General features: G+C 40.6%; 1 protein-coding gene across 2 annotated transcripts in view; it reads left to right on the top strand.

Moving 5' to 3' along the window:
• The first annotated feature begins 4,191 nt into the window (after nucleotides 1–4,191).
• LOC102798479 (discs large homolog 1-like protein) overlaps nucleotides 4,192–18,512 on the top strand; it is a 122,530-nt gene continuing 108,209 nt past the window's right edge. The window contains exons 1-4 of one of the 2 annotated variants that reach the window (XM_087830930.1): nucleotides 4,192–4,446; nucleotides 5,476–5,637; nucleotides 8,305–9,094; nucleotides 9,262–9,358. In XM_087830930.1, the coding sequence (XP_087687056.1) occupies nucleotides 4,428–4,446; nucleotides 5,476–5,637; nucleotides 8,305–9,094; nucleotides 9,262–9,358 (1,068 nt within the window). In that variant the 5' untranslated portion in view covers nucleotides 4,192–4,427. The remainder of the gene's footprint in view (nucleotides 4,447–5,475; nucleotides 5,638–8,304; nucleotides 9,095–9,261; nucleotides 9,359–18,512) is intronic. The other variant, XM_087830927.1, reaches the window with a different exon arrangement.

Below are 18,512 nucleotides of genomic sequence, written 5' to 3'. Positions count from 1 at the left end.
ACAAGAAACAGATCTTTTAGTTAGGATGTATCTGCAATAAAACCTCCCCCTGCACAGAGTGGCTGGAGAGGTGGTCAAAGACAAAGGGATGTCTTGATCCTATAGATTGAACTCAGACTTACAAATTTAAGAAACCCAATGACAACATTCAACAATTAGACTTAACAGCTCTATATGGAAATCTTAGTTGAAACCAAAACGTTTTATGAACTTAACCAGAAGCCTTTGATGTATGTAATAGGAATTAGTGAAAGGAAATTTAATGAGAATGAATCAGTGAGTTCATTTGTAGGCCAACGAAAATCCCAGTTTTGAGGAGTTCTCCTTGTACTCTGACAGACTGATAAGACTGTCCAGGATGCACCTCGCCTCTTGCCCTATGGCTGTTGGATATGATCCAGCCCTCACAGTGATCCTGAAATGAATGGATGGAGTCCATTGCCCTGTGTGTTCAGTTACTCAGCAGTCATTTTGTCTGCATTACACAGTATGGTGAAGTACGTGGGTTGTTTTGTAATTTGCCATTTAAAATAAGGCAAATGGGTTTATTTTCTATATATTTTCTTTTATATATAATAATATAATAAAAATTTATCCGAAAAGGTAATAAAGAAAATATGTAATTTCCTCAATGACGTCCAGTATTTTTGAATGCATCACAGATACATTAGTAGTTACTTTTCAGTTTAACACATTGCACGCTAAACATGTGAGCAGCTCATAAAATATTTTGACTTACCTGCATAAAGTCAGCTGCATTGCTCAATCAACTATGTGCATCATTAACATTCAATACAAATGACTGCACATGTAACTGTAAACAAACAACACTAACAGATATTTGTCAAGAGGAATTTAAGTACCTGTTGATGATGTGTGTGATGTGTATTTTTAACACATCTGAGTTTTTGTCTCTGCAACCAAACTGGAAGTTAGATGCCTTTTTTCCTAAACTCTATCCGGTGGCTGGTTTGTACCATTCCCCACAGTTCTCTTGGCATCAGAGCCCACTGTAGAACAAGTCTGCTTACTGTGGTATCAGCCGACAATAAACAATAGAGAGTAACACCGCACACACACACACAGGCGCCCACACACTAACGTACATTCTGGCAAAAAGCAGAATGACGCCCTTTTGTTCCCTTCCCTCTTTACTCTGTCTTTTACACACTGCATTGGACAAAAAGATACTTCTGTTTGCCACATGACCAACCCACTTACACAATCATGCATGCATTTACTCCCCACTCTGACTCATATTATACTGGAATCAGAGTGACTGCTGGCGAGAATTTGTAAGAGATACAGAGCGAGAGTTTATGTGCACCCACCAAAAGGGTCAATAAGCTCTTCTGACCTAATCAATAACAATACCAGAGCCTGGGTCCATGACCTGCATTCAGCTGCTGCATGCTTATGCTGATGGAAGTGTCCCTACCACTGCTCTACTGTCCACATGAAGACACAGGCGCAGTGTGTCTCCAGCATGCATGAATTCTGCTTTTCTAATGTCACCCTCTGAATGATTTCATCTTTTTAGTCTTACGATTGCCTCTAAAGGTGATTTATGCTCACCCATTAAACACACCACATCACAGTAAAACAAAGATAAACAAGGCAGTGGAACAAAAGGACACCACATCATTTAGGAAAAGCTACTCTTTGGCTAGTTGGATGAAATGATCAATAACAGTTTCCTGTCTATTAAACCAAGCATAGATTGCTTTTCATAGTTTAACATATTCTGGAAGTAGAGCTCTTCATCTCATATATCTATATGTAACTTTTAAAAATATAGGTTAGCTAAATTTAGCAAACAGGAAGTAATTTGAAAATGACTCTGAAAGAAATACTAAAATTAGGTGATGAAACCATACCATATATGTCCGTCTACTATGTTGATGACCTATGTAAGAGATTAAATGCTTCCAGTCGCATAAGTGTGCTGCTTAAGGTAAAAGTGGACAGTTTATTGCCACTTCCTCTTAATAACTGACACAGTGACAGAGATACAAATGTCAGCTACATTCTTTAAAACAGAAAGCTTGCAAGAACCACTTAAATAACCACATTTATTTGTTTATTTATTTATATCCCAGCTATAATGATAAGTGCATGTGCATGTTTGTATTTACACTATCTGTTTCTTAATGGGTGTGCCAATGTCAATAAAACTTTGCACAAATATCATTGCACATACAACAATTATACTTCACAGTGACCAAAATGTATATCTGCAACAGAATTTTGTTCAAGTCACAAGTAAATACAAAATGAAGAATGTGAAAAGTGCAGCAGACCTGGCAAAAATTGCCCTTGGTGTAGGTTTTTGCTAGTTATGACTAATGAGTTGGCAAAATCTCTTCAGCTTTAAGTAACAACTGAAGCATTATGGATTCATATTTATTATTATGCTTACTTATTACTTCAGTGTTTCCCAGTACAGCTTGCTTAGCTTGCTGTTAGCTCTTGTGCTAGGCACAGCTTTTTGTGATGTCCTAACAGATGTGTCAGTGGTACAGATCAGGAGTTTGGGCTTCAGGTTTCCTGAGCAATATTAATAGTACTTAGTTAGTCTGTTGCTTAGCAAAAATTAGCCAACATGTGTATCTATTTTTCACCATCTCATAGTTTATGATTGGACATTGTCAACTGAGCTAATTGGTGTAGCAGGCAATAAATTAGCAATCCACCCATTGATCCATATAAAGTATATTCTGGGTCCAAAAAGCCAACATGGAAGCAGGAAATAAAATACAGACCCCAAAACTAGTGGGTGATATTGTGGTGACATACTGTCTATGTGTAAAACATCTTGAGTGTTATGTTTTTTAAAAGGAAATGTTTCACAGTCCCACTAACCTGTCAGGAGACGTTTTAATTAATTATGGAAATTTACAGTTACATTCAAAAACACTACTCTATATAAATTTCCTCTCAAGGGTGGCGGTTAGTAAGTGTCAATATATAGCAATATATTCATTATTTGCCATGACAATGATCCCAAACACAATGCTGAAGCAGTAAATGCATGGGTAGAAAAACAGCATTTTTCTGGCTTGTGTAGCTTTAGGATCCCCACTTGATCACTGATAGCGAAACACCTGGCTTTTAAGAAACTTAATTCATGCAAAGGGCAAAGACAATAGGTCAAAAATACTGATAAATTTTGATTTATATCACACAGAGTTTTGTTTTTTTCACTGAATGGGGCAGCAGATGCTGATACTGATTGAGCATCTCCCGTGTCGCTGTGACTGGAATAGCAAAACTTTTTGCAACTCTTGCTCAGAGACAACCAGGAAACCAGGCTACAGCTGGTAGAAGGTAGAAAAGGAGGGACGACAGACTGCATGCTAAAGCTGAATGGGCATTATGGCGCTCTATATATACTCATATATAGTCATTAGATTCTAAAGAAATACTTTATTTCTTTCCACTACTAAAGAAGACTTGCCTGGTAGGGATGTGGATCACTACAGTTTAGTGAGACACGTCTGGTACAGGGGATGGTTTTCATCTACTCAGCACACTCAGTTTACCATGACAATATGCCTAAAACCACACAGGGATGAAGTGCCTGGACTTTTGCTGGGATTGCACCAGTGACATTTCAATTGGACCCCCTTGTGTTTTTCTTTGTATGCACCCATGTAAGCTCCATAAACAGACATAACTGAGTGACAAGAGCCAAAGACTAAGCTGGGAACAGGAGAGGAAAGCTTTCATAGATTTAATGTAGTTAGATCAGTATCTGTAAACCCAAGTCTGTCCTCAGCATTGAGTGGATTAGATGTGGATAGGCACCCCGGAATAGACCGGGCTTTTATCCACTGCATACAATATGGCTGTTTAACATGACAATACCTGCAAGACACAAGCTCCTTATGAAGAGCCCCTCCAACCTGCTTCATCTGTGGTGTTCAGTTGAGTGTGTGTGTGTGTGTGTGTGTGTGTGTGTGTGTGTGTGTGTGTGTGTGTGTGTGTGCGTGCGTGTGTGTGTGTGTGTGTGTGTGTTCGTCTCGCAGGACCGTTCAACCGGTCGGACGGCGTTTTGAGTCAAGTCATCTGGGTGAAGAAATCGGTATTAGTTTAACCAAATGGTGACACAGGGAGCCTTGAAGTGAAAGAGGAACAGAGGGAGGGGAAAAACAATCACGCTATCATTATTACTCCGGGTTCTAAGTCCACGCGGTGATTGTCAGCGTTTGTTGACAGTGTCTGTGTCAGTTTTCTGACACTTTTTTCAACACTCCATTGAATTATATTTTCTCTTAACTACCGGACAGGTCAGTGGTGCCTGTTGTGGTGACAGTTTGGTGTCCCAGTTTGGGTGAGCAGGCTGTCGCGGGACAGACGCTCACATCTGTGATAACAGAGTCGGATCGGTGTGAGCCAGGGGAGGAGGACTCGGCGTGCGTGCCACCATGCCTGTGCGACAGAAAGGTAAAGAAAATACTTGTTAAGAAAATGGACTTTCAGTCTTTAGTTACACTTCTGTGTTATAATACTTCGGTGTTAATATTCTTATCGTATAACGCATTTTGTGACACCGAACGTGTCACTTTTAGCCACTCAAAAAGGTCGCGTTGATGTTGCGCTAGCTCCGCGAGGCGCTCCTATGCGTTAGCGCACGAAACTTGTGTGAAACACCTGCGCTTTTAAACGAGGAACTAGTCAGTGTACGTGTACACGACTTTTAGAAAATAGCTCCAGGGCTCTTACTGCATACTCGGACGCTGTTGTAAATTCGGCATACATAATATTTAGACAACAACACGTTAGCTGTTTTTGCAGTGAAATGCAAAAAACAGCAAAGTTGCCCAGAAATAGAGCTCTTCAATATAAAAGTGCTTGCAGATAGATGCATAGAAATTGAATTGCCACCCTTTTAATTCATTTGGCTTTACGTATTGTCATGCAAGTGTAAAGTTAATGTACGCGCTGACACATTTAGTCGAAGTTTGACGTTGATCGTCACTGCTTCCGGTTTAATCAGCTGTTCAGAGACTGGAATTTGCAGCCTGCACCTTCCCTTGCACCATAAACTCCTTTAAAGGATAGCAGAAAAATTGTTATAGTTTATTTTTATTTTATTTTATTTTTATCCATAAAATGTGCAAATACACGGGTTATGAAGTCTTAATTACCATTTTAATTAAGAAGGCTTTCACTGATCATTACAAACCCTAATAGAAGTTGTGATCTAGTAGCCTGGGGGGAAAACACAGAGTCATCTACTTTTTTTCTTTTCCTTTTTTTCAAACCAACCCTGGTTTGAAAAAAAATGAATGAAGACACTTTATTTTTCAGACAGACATGCAGAAATTCTCAATTTTAACCGTAGTTATCTGCAATTAAAAGCTTTTAACATCGAGCGTCTCCTTGCTCTGCTTAAGAGCAGCTGGAAATTGTGTTTTCCAGAAGAGATAAAAACCATATTTTTTTCTATTTATTTATTTATGTTTTCTTTAGACGCCCAGCGTGCCCTGGAGCTGCTCCAGCAGTATCGAGCCAAGCTAGACCAGAGACAGCAAAAGGCCAAACAGGGACCTGTGGAGGAAGACCACCAGCTGCAGCAGTCTTTGGACAAAGTCATCAACGTCTTTCAAAGTCAGCTCTTCAGTGCACTTCTTGGTAAGAAAATTTGCTTTGGTCAGCTTTGATCAGATTTCCTGGATTTTGACAATTTAGGCAAACTTCTTTTATATTGACTTTTTTTGGAAATTAAGCTGTGCTTGGAGAGCTTTCTGTCAGGCATTACGTGTATTTTATGTTCAATTTGCTTTCAGTTTAACGCATGCATAAGTTCTTGCACTTTATCTTAACACATCACAAAATTTTTGCACTTCTGGTGTCTAACCATTCATCTTACGTGCAGATTAATCCACGTGCAATTATTTTATAACATTTTACATCATTTTTATAAAAGTAGAGACAGTGGTTTTGCCATTTGTGAATTACATTATGTTAGTTCACTGACTAATAAAAAAGAAAGTTTCAGCAAGGGTAAATATCAGTTTTATCGATCTTAAAGATTTGAGCCTTTCGTTTGATTCTTCACTTCCTCTTCGCAATAATGCAATAATCTCAATGTTGTGCATGGATTTTGTTCATTTATCAAGATTCGTGTCTTACCAGATACCAGATACCACACTACAAGCATTGTCATGCTGTGTTTGGGATTGACTGGGTCTGACTAGATTTCCAACATTAGGTCTGCAGAAAATAGGCTGAATTCATGAACTGTTTCATTTCTGTGGGGCTGATATAGTTTTTACAAGATGTTCGAGCTGTGCTGTCACTGGACCGCTAACCAGAAAATGGGGAGCAGAACGTAGGGTGTCACAGAACGCAAGCACCCACCTTTAAAATCTAAATCTATGTACACATTCCTCTAACAAAGCGACAGTCTAACCAGCAAAGCTTCCTTTGATTAACTGTTGCTTAATCACACGAGAATCCTCATGGTAATGTTAATGGTGACAAACTGGTTTTCACTCCCAGGCCCCACCTGCTTTCTACCCCGCCCACACCTGTAGCTATTACAGCAGCGCACCTTCTCACGTTTATTGTGCCAGCGTTTGTGTGCTTGTTTATGCTGTTCACTCAGTTCCTCTTTTGAAGCTTGACTTTTTACTTTAACCAAATTGGATCTGATGTGTTGCGAAATAATGCTTCCCCTGTTTTGCTGCTTGATATTGTTATTGATCCTTTTTCTGGTAAAGATTAGAGAAGACTTTGTGTATGGGTTTGCGTTCCTGCTGCTGCACTGGATTATTCCACTATTTACATTTCACTGTCCTTTTTTATTCCCCCTTATCATCTGTGTTATAGCCACCAAACTCATTTGAGATGTGCTTACAGGATGATATATGATTTAGTGCAGAACTATTTGTCAGCTGTACTGTGGATTAGGGGAAGCGAACCATTGCTAGTAATATTATGTCGCCACTAGAGGTCCTCAGAGTATTAGCTATGTTTCATTAGGTAAGGCATTCTCTACTGGTGTTCTCTGAGATATGGAGTCTCTTTGTGACCATCTCGGTTTTGCTTGCATCTGAATAATTTAGCATATACTATAAAGTAATAGTTAAGCTCTGCTGGAGCAGCTTTTTTTTTTAACATCTCAGCCTCTGTCCAGCTCACAGTGGGGACTCCCTTAACAACTTTAACCAATCCTGGGACAGTTGCAGATAGTTGTTTTCAGAACATAGGGGCTACATTTAAATAGGGCATTCATTTGTTAGCTGCCAACCTGCAACATGACTTTTAAGGGAACAACTGACTGTAAATAAGAGGCAAGCATTTCCCCATATCTGCACCTTTATCTACGGCCACTCAGTAACTAAACCTGTCGTACTGTATAACAGGCTCTCTTACACCCACCGGTACCAAATCCCGACACACTGGAATACAAAGCAGGCAAATCAGGTCATTCTACGGGTGGAGTAAACTTATCAAATCTTATCTGATAAAATTCACTGCAAACAAGTTAGAGAGCCACACACAGAAAACAAAAAAAGCTGGACTGCACACCCGTCAAGTTTGCCAGGTTCTTAACAAATAAGTATTTATTGGCCTTTTTGGTTAAAACTGGTTAATTAGTGGTGATGCCTCGACACTTAGTGATGTCTGTTCTCCCCACGCACATCTAGCTGTCATGGTGGCCTTTCCACCATATTCAGTAGTTATTTTAAATGCAGACATATACCTAATAAATATGTAGGTAGATGTCTAATTGCACTACCTTTGAGGTGCAAGTCCTGAAGATCATTCATATTTTATGCTTTTTTTGGTGTGTTTTTCTATCCATCTATGTTTTTCCGGCATTGGCATTGTGCTCAGTATTAGCTGGTGGATCAAAACCTGACAGTACTTTTCTGTGTTCATAATTCCATCGGTTTTTGACAAGATCCCCAACGCCACTGCCTTCACCCCGTCCAGCCTACAGATGGCTGTAGGCTCTTACTATTGCACCTCTCTCCTGAGAGAATGGCTTGATTCTTGATTCTTCAGTGAACAGTAGATGGATCAACTGAGGGAAACTCTGGCTCTTATGAAGCAAAATATAATGAAATGTGGGGTGGCCCAAGACTTTTGCACAATATGATTTTTAAAGGTTAACTGATTATAAATTACACCATGGATTATTTTTTTTAATGATCAACTAATCTGTCTTTTGGTGAATAAATTAATGTATCAATCAAACACTCACTGTTTGCACTCAGTGATTTGCCCACTTCTGTAGGGTTTAGTTAATCACTACACCCGTTCACATTGTTACTCTCCTCCTTTTTCCAGATATCCAGGAGTACTATGAGTTTACCGTCCTTGCAGACAGCAAGTGCTCTGCGGACAGTCCCAAGAACCTTGCTGCCTCCTGCAGGCTGCCAGCAGAACCCTCAGCGCAGCCACTGTCCTCCACAGGTCCCTTGACCTCCAGCATTTCTGATGGACAATCCCAACCCAAACCACTCGTCTCCAAACCCAGGTCAGTCAAGTATCCTGCGCCTCCAGTACCATCAGCAACACCAGCAACAAAGTCATCTTCGCCTACAACACAGTCCAGCACACCTGAGTTGCAGCTGGCCAAAGTGAAGTACCGTGCTCCTCCTCCTCCTGCTCAACCGGGGGGCTCCAAATCATTTGAAGCGGAGACTTCTAAACTCACAGTTAGTAATGCAGAAACCCCGACCGGCTCCACAAATACATCTCCTGGAGTGTCGCTAAATGGAACAAAGCTTACTGCCACCAGCTCTGGCGTTTCTTCAGAAAGCTCCACCAGCCCACAAAGCATTCCTGCTTCTTCGGACCTGGTGACAGTCTCAGCCCTCGTCTCGAGCACCATTCAAGGCCTTGTGTCTCCAACTGCTCCGGTCAAACCTGCCCGCACCAGGATCCCTTCCAGCACAAGCCCAGGTCCCAACAAAGTCACAGATTCTGTCCCTACTGCTCCTCTGACCAGCAAGGACTCAGGATTCAGCAAAGTCACTCCCATTCCAAGTCCGACTAGTCCAAGCCAGGCAAAATTCACCTTCAGCGGACGCAGGTCCACAAGTCCTCCTGGACAGCTGAACAAAGGACCTTATGCGTGAGTGCAGTCTCTGGTAATATGAATGTGCATTGATTGCTAGTGTAATATCTCTATATAGTACTTCAACATGCTATTAGGAATTTAGATATAGAACAGAACACTAATGGACACATATTTGGAGTTCACCTATTTGCACCCTCCCTTGATCTCTTTTCTCCAACCAGCCCAACCAGTCCTGGGCCAGGAAAGGGCCCTTCCACTAGCCCAACCCATGGTCCAGCCCTCTCCAGGCCACCCACGAGCCCAGTGACCCACAACAAGGTAAGACATCTCTTTATGTTTTGTTGTAAGGACCACAGGAAAGCTGCAGCAAATCTGTCTGCAGCTGACAGAAAATGAGATAGAGGTTGTGTCACATGTCTGCAGCTGCAGACTCTTGGAATTTGCAGTGTGAACCCAGATGCAGATAAACAGAAGCAAGAAAACAAAATCTTAACAAAAAAGCGAGCCGGTTTATTGTGGCTAAAGGCAGGAACAAAACAAAGGCAAAAGGAGACCATAAACACTAACGTAACTGTGAGGAAACTAAACTAAGAATACTTAGAACGAGACTAGCAAAACTGAACACACTGAACACAGGATGTGAGACTATCAAAATAAAACAGGAAACACGTTTTAATTGATTATGTTGTGATTGTTAAACTATTGACTTTGAAAATGACATTTTCAGAAGCTGTTAGAAACGTTCCTGAGAAGTGTTTATGAGAGACACCACGTCTGCTCTTGAATCAGTACATCGAAAGTCTTGTGGTGGCTGCAGCAGGCGGAATAAGATAGGCAGGTTGTTTATACAGATTCATGCATTGCATAATATGACAAAGGGAAACAGTTTAAGTAACATTTTAATAATCTGGACAGTCAGCAGAATGAGGTCAGAGGGTTAACCCTAACCCTCGGGTAAACAGGGATTGATGGTTTCCTTTAGTTTGAGCTTTTTGACCGCAGGCTTGTTGCTGATGACTGAACATAGAGCATCATTAGAGTAATGCCATTGTGTTTTTTTCAGTGTGTCTGTTTACTAAAGTTCTGCTCTTTACATGATGATTGAATTTGTGGAGTTGGAAGCATCAAGTTTTCATTTTTGATCACAAAAATGGGCGAATTTTCAAAATGTTAAGTAAAGCCCAGCCAATATGGACACTGAGCAATTATTTCTTTTGTTCGGAGCGTACCGAGCCTCATCTATCACACAGTATCTTGCCCAAGCACACTTCATGGATTGGAGAAGAATTGCAACTTTTTGATTAGTGGATTATTCCAACTAATTTTTTCCTTTTCTTTATTTTTCTGTGTTTTTTAAAAATTATTTTGTGGCCCATTTTTCATTTGTTGTAACGGGAACGAACAAGTGAAAATGACACAGAAAATAGTTCAGGATTGACTCAAACCCGGGTCACCTGTTCAAACACGTTAGCTGTACCTGTGCCCTCATCTCCTCTGATTATTCTATAGCAAATGCAGAGGTTTGTGCAGCTCAGGTTGATGGAAATAATGATATGTTGCTATGCTCGTATATACTTTTCCTGTAATGTCACACCCACCTGGGACAAAACACAGACTTTCTTCTAGTCAAAATGCTGCATAGCTAACATGTACCACTACAAGCCACTCGGTTTTGTTTAGAATTGCTATACAGCTAAAAGTGTAGCAATGCATGTAAACACTCTTCATCTAATTCTTGTTGTAGTGGCCAAAATTGCACCATCCTTTTCCACAGCAGCCCACATTACACTTGGTAGGTCCTTTAAACTATTCAAAATGTTACTGCCTTGCCATCATGACCTTGTCTAATAAGAACTCACTTTTGTTTGGATAGTGAAGGATAGTTTTTTTTGTTTTCACCCCAAAGCTATTAATAATGATTCTGGTTATCACAGCCCAGTGCAGACAGACTGACCACTTTCTGTTGGCAACGGAGAGCATCAGGAAAAAACAACAATGAGTGCAAGCACCGGAATAGGACAAAAAAGTAGAGCAGATACAAATGTGAACTCGAAGACATGTTGCACATGTTCATGCTACAGATGTGGGTGTTAGACATGGATTTGCTTACTCCAACTTTCCTTTCTCTCTCAGCGCCACAGGTAGTGTATAGTATTTGCTCTATATTACAGCATTTACTGTATATTGTATACATACAGTATATTACAGTGCCAGCAGTAGTAATGTTGTGTATCAAGGAAAAGCAAAAGAGTCAAATCGCAGCTCTGCGTGTTGCTTTGGGCTACATATGGAGCTTTAACTTCACCCACAGTCAAAAAGTTGAAAGTAGAGCATCCATTGCTATACCGCTGTTACTGTTCACTCAAGCCCCACCACTTCTGCCAAACAGAGACCTGACCTGATAAAAAAAGCAGAGAGTGGTGTGAGTGTGTGTGAATCTGTTTGTGTATGCGCTTATGTCTGTGCATACACGTCTGTCAGTGTGAGTGTTTGCCTGTGCATCCATGTGTGTGCGCTTCTGCGGCTGTCTCTAGACGTTTGCCGCTTTTTTTTGTGTGCGTGTTCGTGTGTGTGTGTGTGCTGAGTGTTCTGCATGCGTGCCGATATATATTCTGAGCCATGCACTCTTCGAGTTCAAAATGTGGCTACCAGCTGCCATAAAACGAAGAAAGCAGCTGGAAACCAAGAGGGCGGGTCGAGGTGCATCGGGACAGACTCGCCATGTTTCCGATTCGGCCTCTGTTTTAGGAGAGAAGTCCTATCTGGCTGCTCCGATGAAAGGACAGGTGGAGAGGACACAAGGAAGGGAGGAGAGAGAAACTGAACGATGAAAAGAAAGGAGGAGACAGAGACAGACAGACGGGAAAAACATGCCACCAAAAGCAGCAAACATCTGATTGGTGGAACAGGAAAGTTGGAGCCACGAGATGTTTTGGTGAAAGTTTGCCAGTTGAACTGGTGAGGATGGACTGCATCTGTATCCTCACTACCAAGGTGAGACACGGGAACAGAGCACGCTACTGTAGGAAGTGGCGGAGAAGACAAATCAGGGCACAGGAGAACAGGGTGTGTCAGTGTGGTCATTAAGACAGTGAAAAAAAATTTAAATAGCTAACGCTTTATAATTTTGTGATCGGTGTATTTATTCAGTCATTACAGCAATGCCTTAATTTTTAATGTCAAACTCATTCTGAATGAATCATTGATGGGAAACTCAGCCATATCAAATTGGGGACACGGTTGCTTCATGTACAGTTGACTTGCTTTAGTTTGTGAATAAACAGGTTATAAGAGTAGTAGGCTGTGCTTTTGGGAAGCGATTCTAATGGGAATGCTGATCTGATGTACAGTTATTGGTCTGACATCATGTGACACCCAGAGAGACAGCAAACTAGGTTGATAGGACAGACACTTCAAAAGAGTGACTGCCTGGCTGTGAAGGTATGCGACTGGTGCAGGGGTTGACTGAATGACTGACTGCTCTTGAGGCAGAAGAGAGAACTTGGCTAAAAAAAAACTAGGCTGGCAAAATTAAACACATACATTATGCACATATGTTGATGCTCAGAAATGCACGACCCATTTATAAGGAGTTGAATCAGTGTGAGCTGGGACAGATTTAAAGCCTGCATGTTGCAGCAGGCAAAAAGGTGACAAAGATATTTGTGTGTGGACTTGAGAAAAAAAGTTCAAGTTTTGTATACTGCAAAAAAATCGACATACCTGGGCCTTTCGACAATCTTAAAATTTTTGCATTTCTCAAATAAGTACTAAAAGTACCCTATCATGGAGCACACTACCTACTGTCATGGTTTGCTGTGTGGCAGGCAGGATGTAGGACCCAAACGCAGGGCTCATACATGGAGAGGAAACTCAAAACGGCAGTTTTATTGCAGGAACAACTCTTAGGCTACGTCCACACGTACACGGGTATTTTTGAAAACTGAGATTTTCCATTTTCGTTTTAAAAAATAATCCCGTCCACACGTAAAGGCAGAAATGAAGGATAACGCTGCTAGGAACATGCCAAAGCAACAGGTGGCGATATATTCCTAACCGTGCAGAAATGTTGGCCAATCAGAAGTCTAGAAGCCTCGGTGGGAAAAAGTAAACAAAGCTGGGGCATAGAAGCAGAACCGAGTCGTATGTGTGGAGCGACAGTAACTGTGTGTGTATATGTAAGCATTTAAACACTGCAGAGAGTACAATTAACAGTAATAGTATTGTAGAAATTCATTTCACCGAAGCAATAAAGTGGCGCACAGTGTGACGTCAAAAAAGGCGCACACCTTTGACGCTGCGTTTTCTCAGTTTTTCTCGTCCACACGTAATTGCAAAAACAGTTTTCAAAAATATCCACCTTGGCCGGAGTTTTTAAAAATCTCCGTTTTCAGTGACCAAAAACGTCGTTTACGTGTGGACGAAAGGTGCAAACGCATAGAAAAATCTGCGTTTTCAAAAATACCCGGGTACGTGTGGACATAGCCTTACACTAATACAGAAAACAAAAACAAAAATAAGAAACTAGAAACATGAAACTCAAACACTAAGAAACTAGGGAACTAAACTGGGAACAGAGAACTGGCAAATACCAGTAGCGTGGAGGGAACAAACACAGCACATGGGGGTGGTGATGGAAGGAAAACATAGGGCTTAAATACACAAGGGAGTAATGAGAGAATGGGAAATGGGAGGGAAACACAGCTGGGAGGAATAAGGCATAATGAGGCAAGGGGAAGCAAAACTTGATACTCTGACATAGGACATGGGACTGTCAAGGTAAAACAGGAAACATGAGACAATCCAGCCCGTTCTCACTCCTGATGCGTAATATACGGACGATTTGTCAAGTCCCAAGGTGTTCCTGAGGAACACGAAAGGTGACATTCCACGCTCCTATGCTACACGCCGGGTTATGGATGAAATCCAGTAGAATGACGCTCTCGTGGTAATACATGTTCCAGCCATGTATTCCAGCCCTAACCCTAACCTTATCCCTAACCTTAACCAGCACTTTAATGACGTTAGATATTGTTTTCCAAAGCGATTTAAGTAAAACAAACGCACATGTCTAGATTCATTCCAAACGGTTCTCATGTTTCCTCATTTTTCTGATCTGTGCATGTGCATGCACCCGGAAGTTTAATATATCGACGATTTGTCACTTAGCGTAAAATGTTATGCTTTGGGAGTGAGAACGTGTTGGAGAATCACAAGGAAGCAGACTAGACACTGAGACATAGAGACACGACTGGATGACATCCAGTCATCCACCCATTCACACACACATTCACACACTGGTGATGGCAAGCTACATTGTAGCCACAGCTGCCCTGGGGCGCACTGACAGAGGCGATATTAACATGTATTTTGTAGGATTTTGACAGAACACTGTCTCAAATCCAACACTATGAGTTGCACATTTTCCTGAAATGATGCAGGGTTTGACTGCAGTTATTGTGCTACCTGCTGTTTTTTGGGGACATTTGATTCTTGAACCTCTGTATATAATACCAAATTCTTATACATAACACATACATTTGAAAAAAGATATAAAAACTAAGCCATATCAGAACACATATAACTTGTCTAAAATAGACATGCTTCTTCCAGCTAGCAACTAGCTTCTTCTTTTGCCACTATGTAGCTAAGATGGTAACAACTGAGCTATTAAAACTCAGTTTTTGACCTTTATAAATACACCATAGGGGTACTGTGGTACTTGCCTTTATGCACCCAAAGTCGCGAGTGAAGGTGCACAATTTGAGACACAGCAAAGGAGCTAATGTAAATATATAAAACGCCAACTCTCTGTTTGTTTATTTCTTTAGTTTAGTGACCAAACTTGGCATACTGGGACATCTTAGACCCTTGAAGGGTCTTATCTGTATCTGATATTATAACGTTATCATGTTCCATGGCAATTACCTAACAAATGGCTAATTTTTTTTTTTTTTTTTAGCATTTTTACACATATAACATGTTATACAAGTATTATATTGTTTTTAATTACTCAACTAAAGTGTTTCATTTATATCCATGGATGCCTAGCAACTTCAGAGCAGTGGGATAAAAATGACCAATTTTAGACCTTCCACCCGTATTTTTTTATTTTCTCAGACAGTTTAAGTATATCAGTCTGCCAATAGTACGGACAGGCGAAACACTACTGTAGCATGGAAATGTACCATTAGAATTAATTAGTAATGAATGCGTGAGAGAGATCCTGTCAGTACAGTGTAAATATGTCCTCAACTTTCTCCTGATTTTGCTCACTTTTTTTAGACTCCAAACATTACTCCAACTACTTAGCTGTCTCTCCTGTGTCTTATTTTCAGCACAAAAACTGGGCATACATGTAGCTGAAGATGAACTGTATTAATTACAGAAGATGTTCTTTCCCCTCAGTAATTTCAAAGTAATAGACACCCCACAAAAAAGTAAAAACCATCATACAATAAAGTTTCAAATCAATGTCTCCCTGCCAGTCTCACAGCTTGTCCTAGAGCTTCTTAAACTAAAAACAACATCTTGAACAGAGTGAAAATAATTTTGATCATAAGTGTTGTAAGATGGCTTCTGGCTTATGAAAATAGTCTTCATTATGGGCGTGTAGAGGGATTTGGCCATGACAGTTGCACCTAATATATTGTGGTCTGGGCGTTTGGTGGTTTGAACCTTACTGTCTATGTAAAAGCTAAACATGCTGACTACTCTGTCGTCCTGCCACCTTAGCTAGAAATACTACGTGTCTGCCAGATCCTGAGCTTATTTATATGAAATTAACTCTTAGGAGCGTGATCTTTTGTCTGTATGCACAGAATCAAATCCAAGGGTTTACAGAACTGTCAGTTCTACCAAAAACTTCCAAATACAGCCTGATTCCAAGATCATTCATCACAAAGGAATCTGGAGAATAATAGGAAGTAGCAGTGAAAAGCTCATTGGCAATCATCGCGAATGCTTGATTGCAATTTTTGCTGCCAAGTGTGACAAAACCACTTCTTAGGTTTAGGGTATAATTACTTTTGCATATTGGGCCAGATACATTTTTTTCTCTTTATAAATTAAATGAAAAACTGAATTTTATATTATTTGGGTTATCTTTGCCTAGTCTTCAGAGTCACGCAGTCTGGGTATTTAACTTTGTATGAATACTCTCCTCTCTAGCTTGCCCAATCCTCTTTTCCTCTCTGATATATCCAGTCTTAAATCCCACTCTGGTTTTATTAGTGACTGATTGTTGTTTGGTCTGACTGAGTGCCTTCTGTGCACCAAGAGAGCAAGAGTCTCTCCTAAGAGGCTTACCTTAGGCTGCTAATAGACTTTAAAAAGGTGGAACTATTTTAGGATGGACAAAGAGGAGGATAGAGAAAAAAAAATGTCAGAGAGATACACAAAGACCTTGAAAAGCAGAAAAGACAGTCCATGGCTGCATGAACACTTCATGCAGTCATTGCATGCCTATTTTTTCAGGGGTACTTTACTTGCAATTGCCAGGGAAAGGCCATGATAAATCCTTTCTGTAGTCCTACCATCTGAACAGCTGTCCAGCTGGCATCGTGATGTAACTGTGAGGAGGGCTCAAACATCAGACGGAGTAATCAGCAGAGAAGCCATGTGAGGAGAGACGAGCGAGAGAGAACTTTGTAAGCAGCTGTAGGACAGTTGAGTCCAGTGACATGCATCTGCAGTAGAACTAATATAGCGACTCAGGACCGCTGTTACAGTTTAGTTAAACGTCGTCTTGGCTCTGTATGGCCCACACCTGTAGAGAATTGGACTATGTCTCTGGACTGGCCTGCCTGTAGGACAGCCGATACTACTGGGCCACTACGTGGGCTAATTGTGAAAATGGAGCACTGCAACTCTGCGGTTTCAATCAATGTAATGTATATTACATTATTTCAATTACACTTTATGACTTTGCAGTTCACATAGAAGAAACAGATTTGTACTGTAGTTGAGTAGCAGAGGCAAATAAGGTGTAACTTACTTTAGTAATAAATAACCAGCTGTCCATTACCTCTGTATGTGTTGTGTGTTATTGCATGCACAATTTAGGTATGCTTTAAGGCTTATATGACATTAAACTCAGGTGTGGAATTACATGTTTACCTATAGTTAAATGTCCTCTGTTTATTCTGCAAATGCATTTTAACACAAGAATGCAATATAGTAGGACTATTTTTATTATTGCAGCCTAGTTTTTCCACAGTATTTAGCTCAGTTTTAACCATATCTTAGGTAAAGTGTAGGTTAACACACCTATGTATGTAAGGCTTAAAAACTATCTTGGAATTAGTTCTACAGAAGTATATCAGAGGTACTAGGAGGTACAGGAACTGGCTGAAAACCAAGAGGAGCTCAGTAATTAAGAAGAATTAGTACAGGGTCAGAGGTTACAGCTTTAACATTAGCTAGCTGCATTCTAATGCTAAATCATGAATGCTAACCACTAAACTAAATTCTTCTAAAATACTTAGGAACACTCTATATACTTATACACATCGGTATTGGCCACACTGGATCGAATGCTGCAGTGTAGTCAATGAAAGTGATCCAGTGCTAGCTAACTAGAAATATTTGCCAACCCAAATCCATCCAAAATTTCTTGAACACAAGCTGTTCATGGGTGTGAAGCTCCCTTGACGATGCTGAAACACGACCACAGTGTTCATTTATATTTTAGAGATGCTTTGTTTCACGTTATAAGAAAGTTGTTTTGTAGGAACACTTGAATTCTGCAGTGAAGCCAGTTTTTTTGGCATCCAAATCCAAACAGTTCATCCACAACTTCAAGTGAACATTTAGGCCGGATGTAAGGGAATATCGTGGGACATGTTTCAATGGTCTGTTGTCCCAGTGAAGGTTAGCAAGTTAACATTAATTGTGTGACACTTGAACAGGACCAGATCAGCTAATCCCATCAAGCAAATTAGTAATCACACACAGACACACACATAGAAAGTTCAGTTGAGAGAGTAGACCAGAGCCACTCTTCATGTATTGAGTGAAAAAGATTTAGGTGAATGTATGAATACTATAAATGCAAAGGGTGCAGAAGAAATAACATTTAAAAATTACAGTTGAGTGTCTTAAAGACAGACAAACTTTGACAAGTTTACATCCCTGATTTTTGCATTAGCCTACTCCAGTTATACTCAATTAAATAATCAAGTAACATCTAGATCAGGGGTGGGCAATTCCAGGCCTCGAGGGCCGGTATCCTGCAGGTTTTAGATCTCACCTTGGGTCAACACACCTGAATCACATGATTAGTTCGTTACCAGGCCTCGGGGGCACTTCAGGACATGTTAGGGAGCTAATTTAGCCATTTAAATCAGCTGTGTTGGTTCAAGGACACATCTAAAACCTGCAGGGACACCGGCCCTCGAGGCCTGGAGTTGCCCACCCCTGATCTAGATCAAGACGGTTGTTCATGTGTGTATAGTATGTTTATTTATATGAT

The sequence above is a fragment of the Neolamprologus brichardi genome, chromosome 17 (assembly GCF_056152115.1).
Source record: "Neolamprologus brichardi isolate AB-2024 chromosome 17, ASM5615211v1, whole genome shotgun sequence".
Classification (NCBI taxonomy): Eukaryota; Metazoa; Chordata; class Actinopteri; order Cichliformes; family Cichlidae; genus Neolamprologus; species Neolamprologus brichardi.
This window is presented reverse-complemented; position numbering and strand designations above follow the sequence as displayed.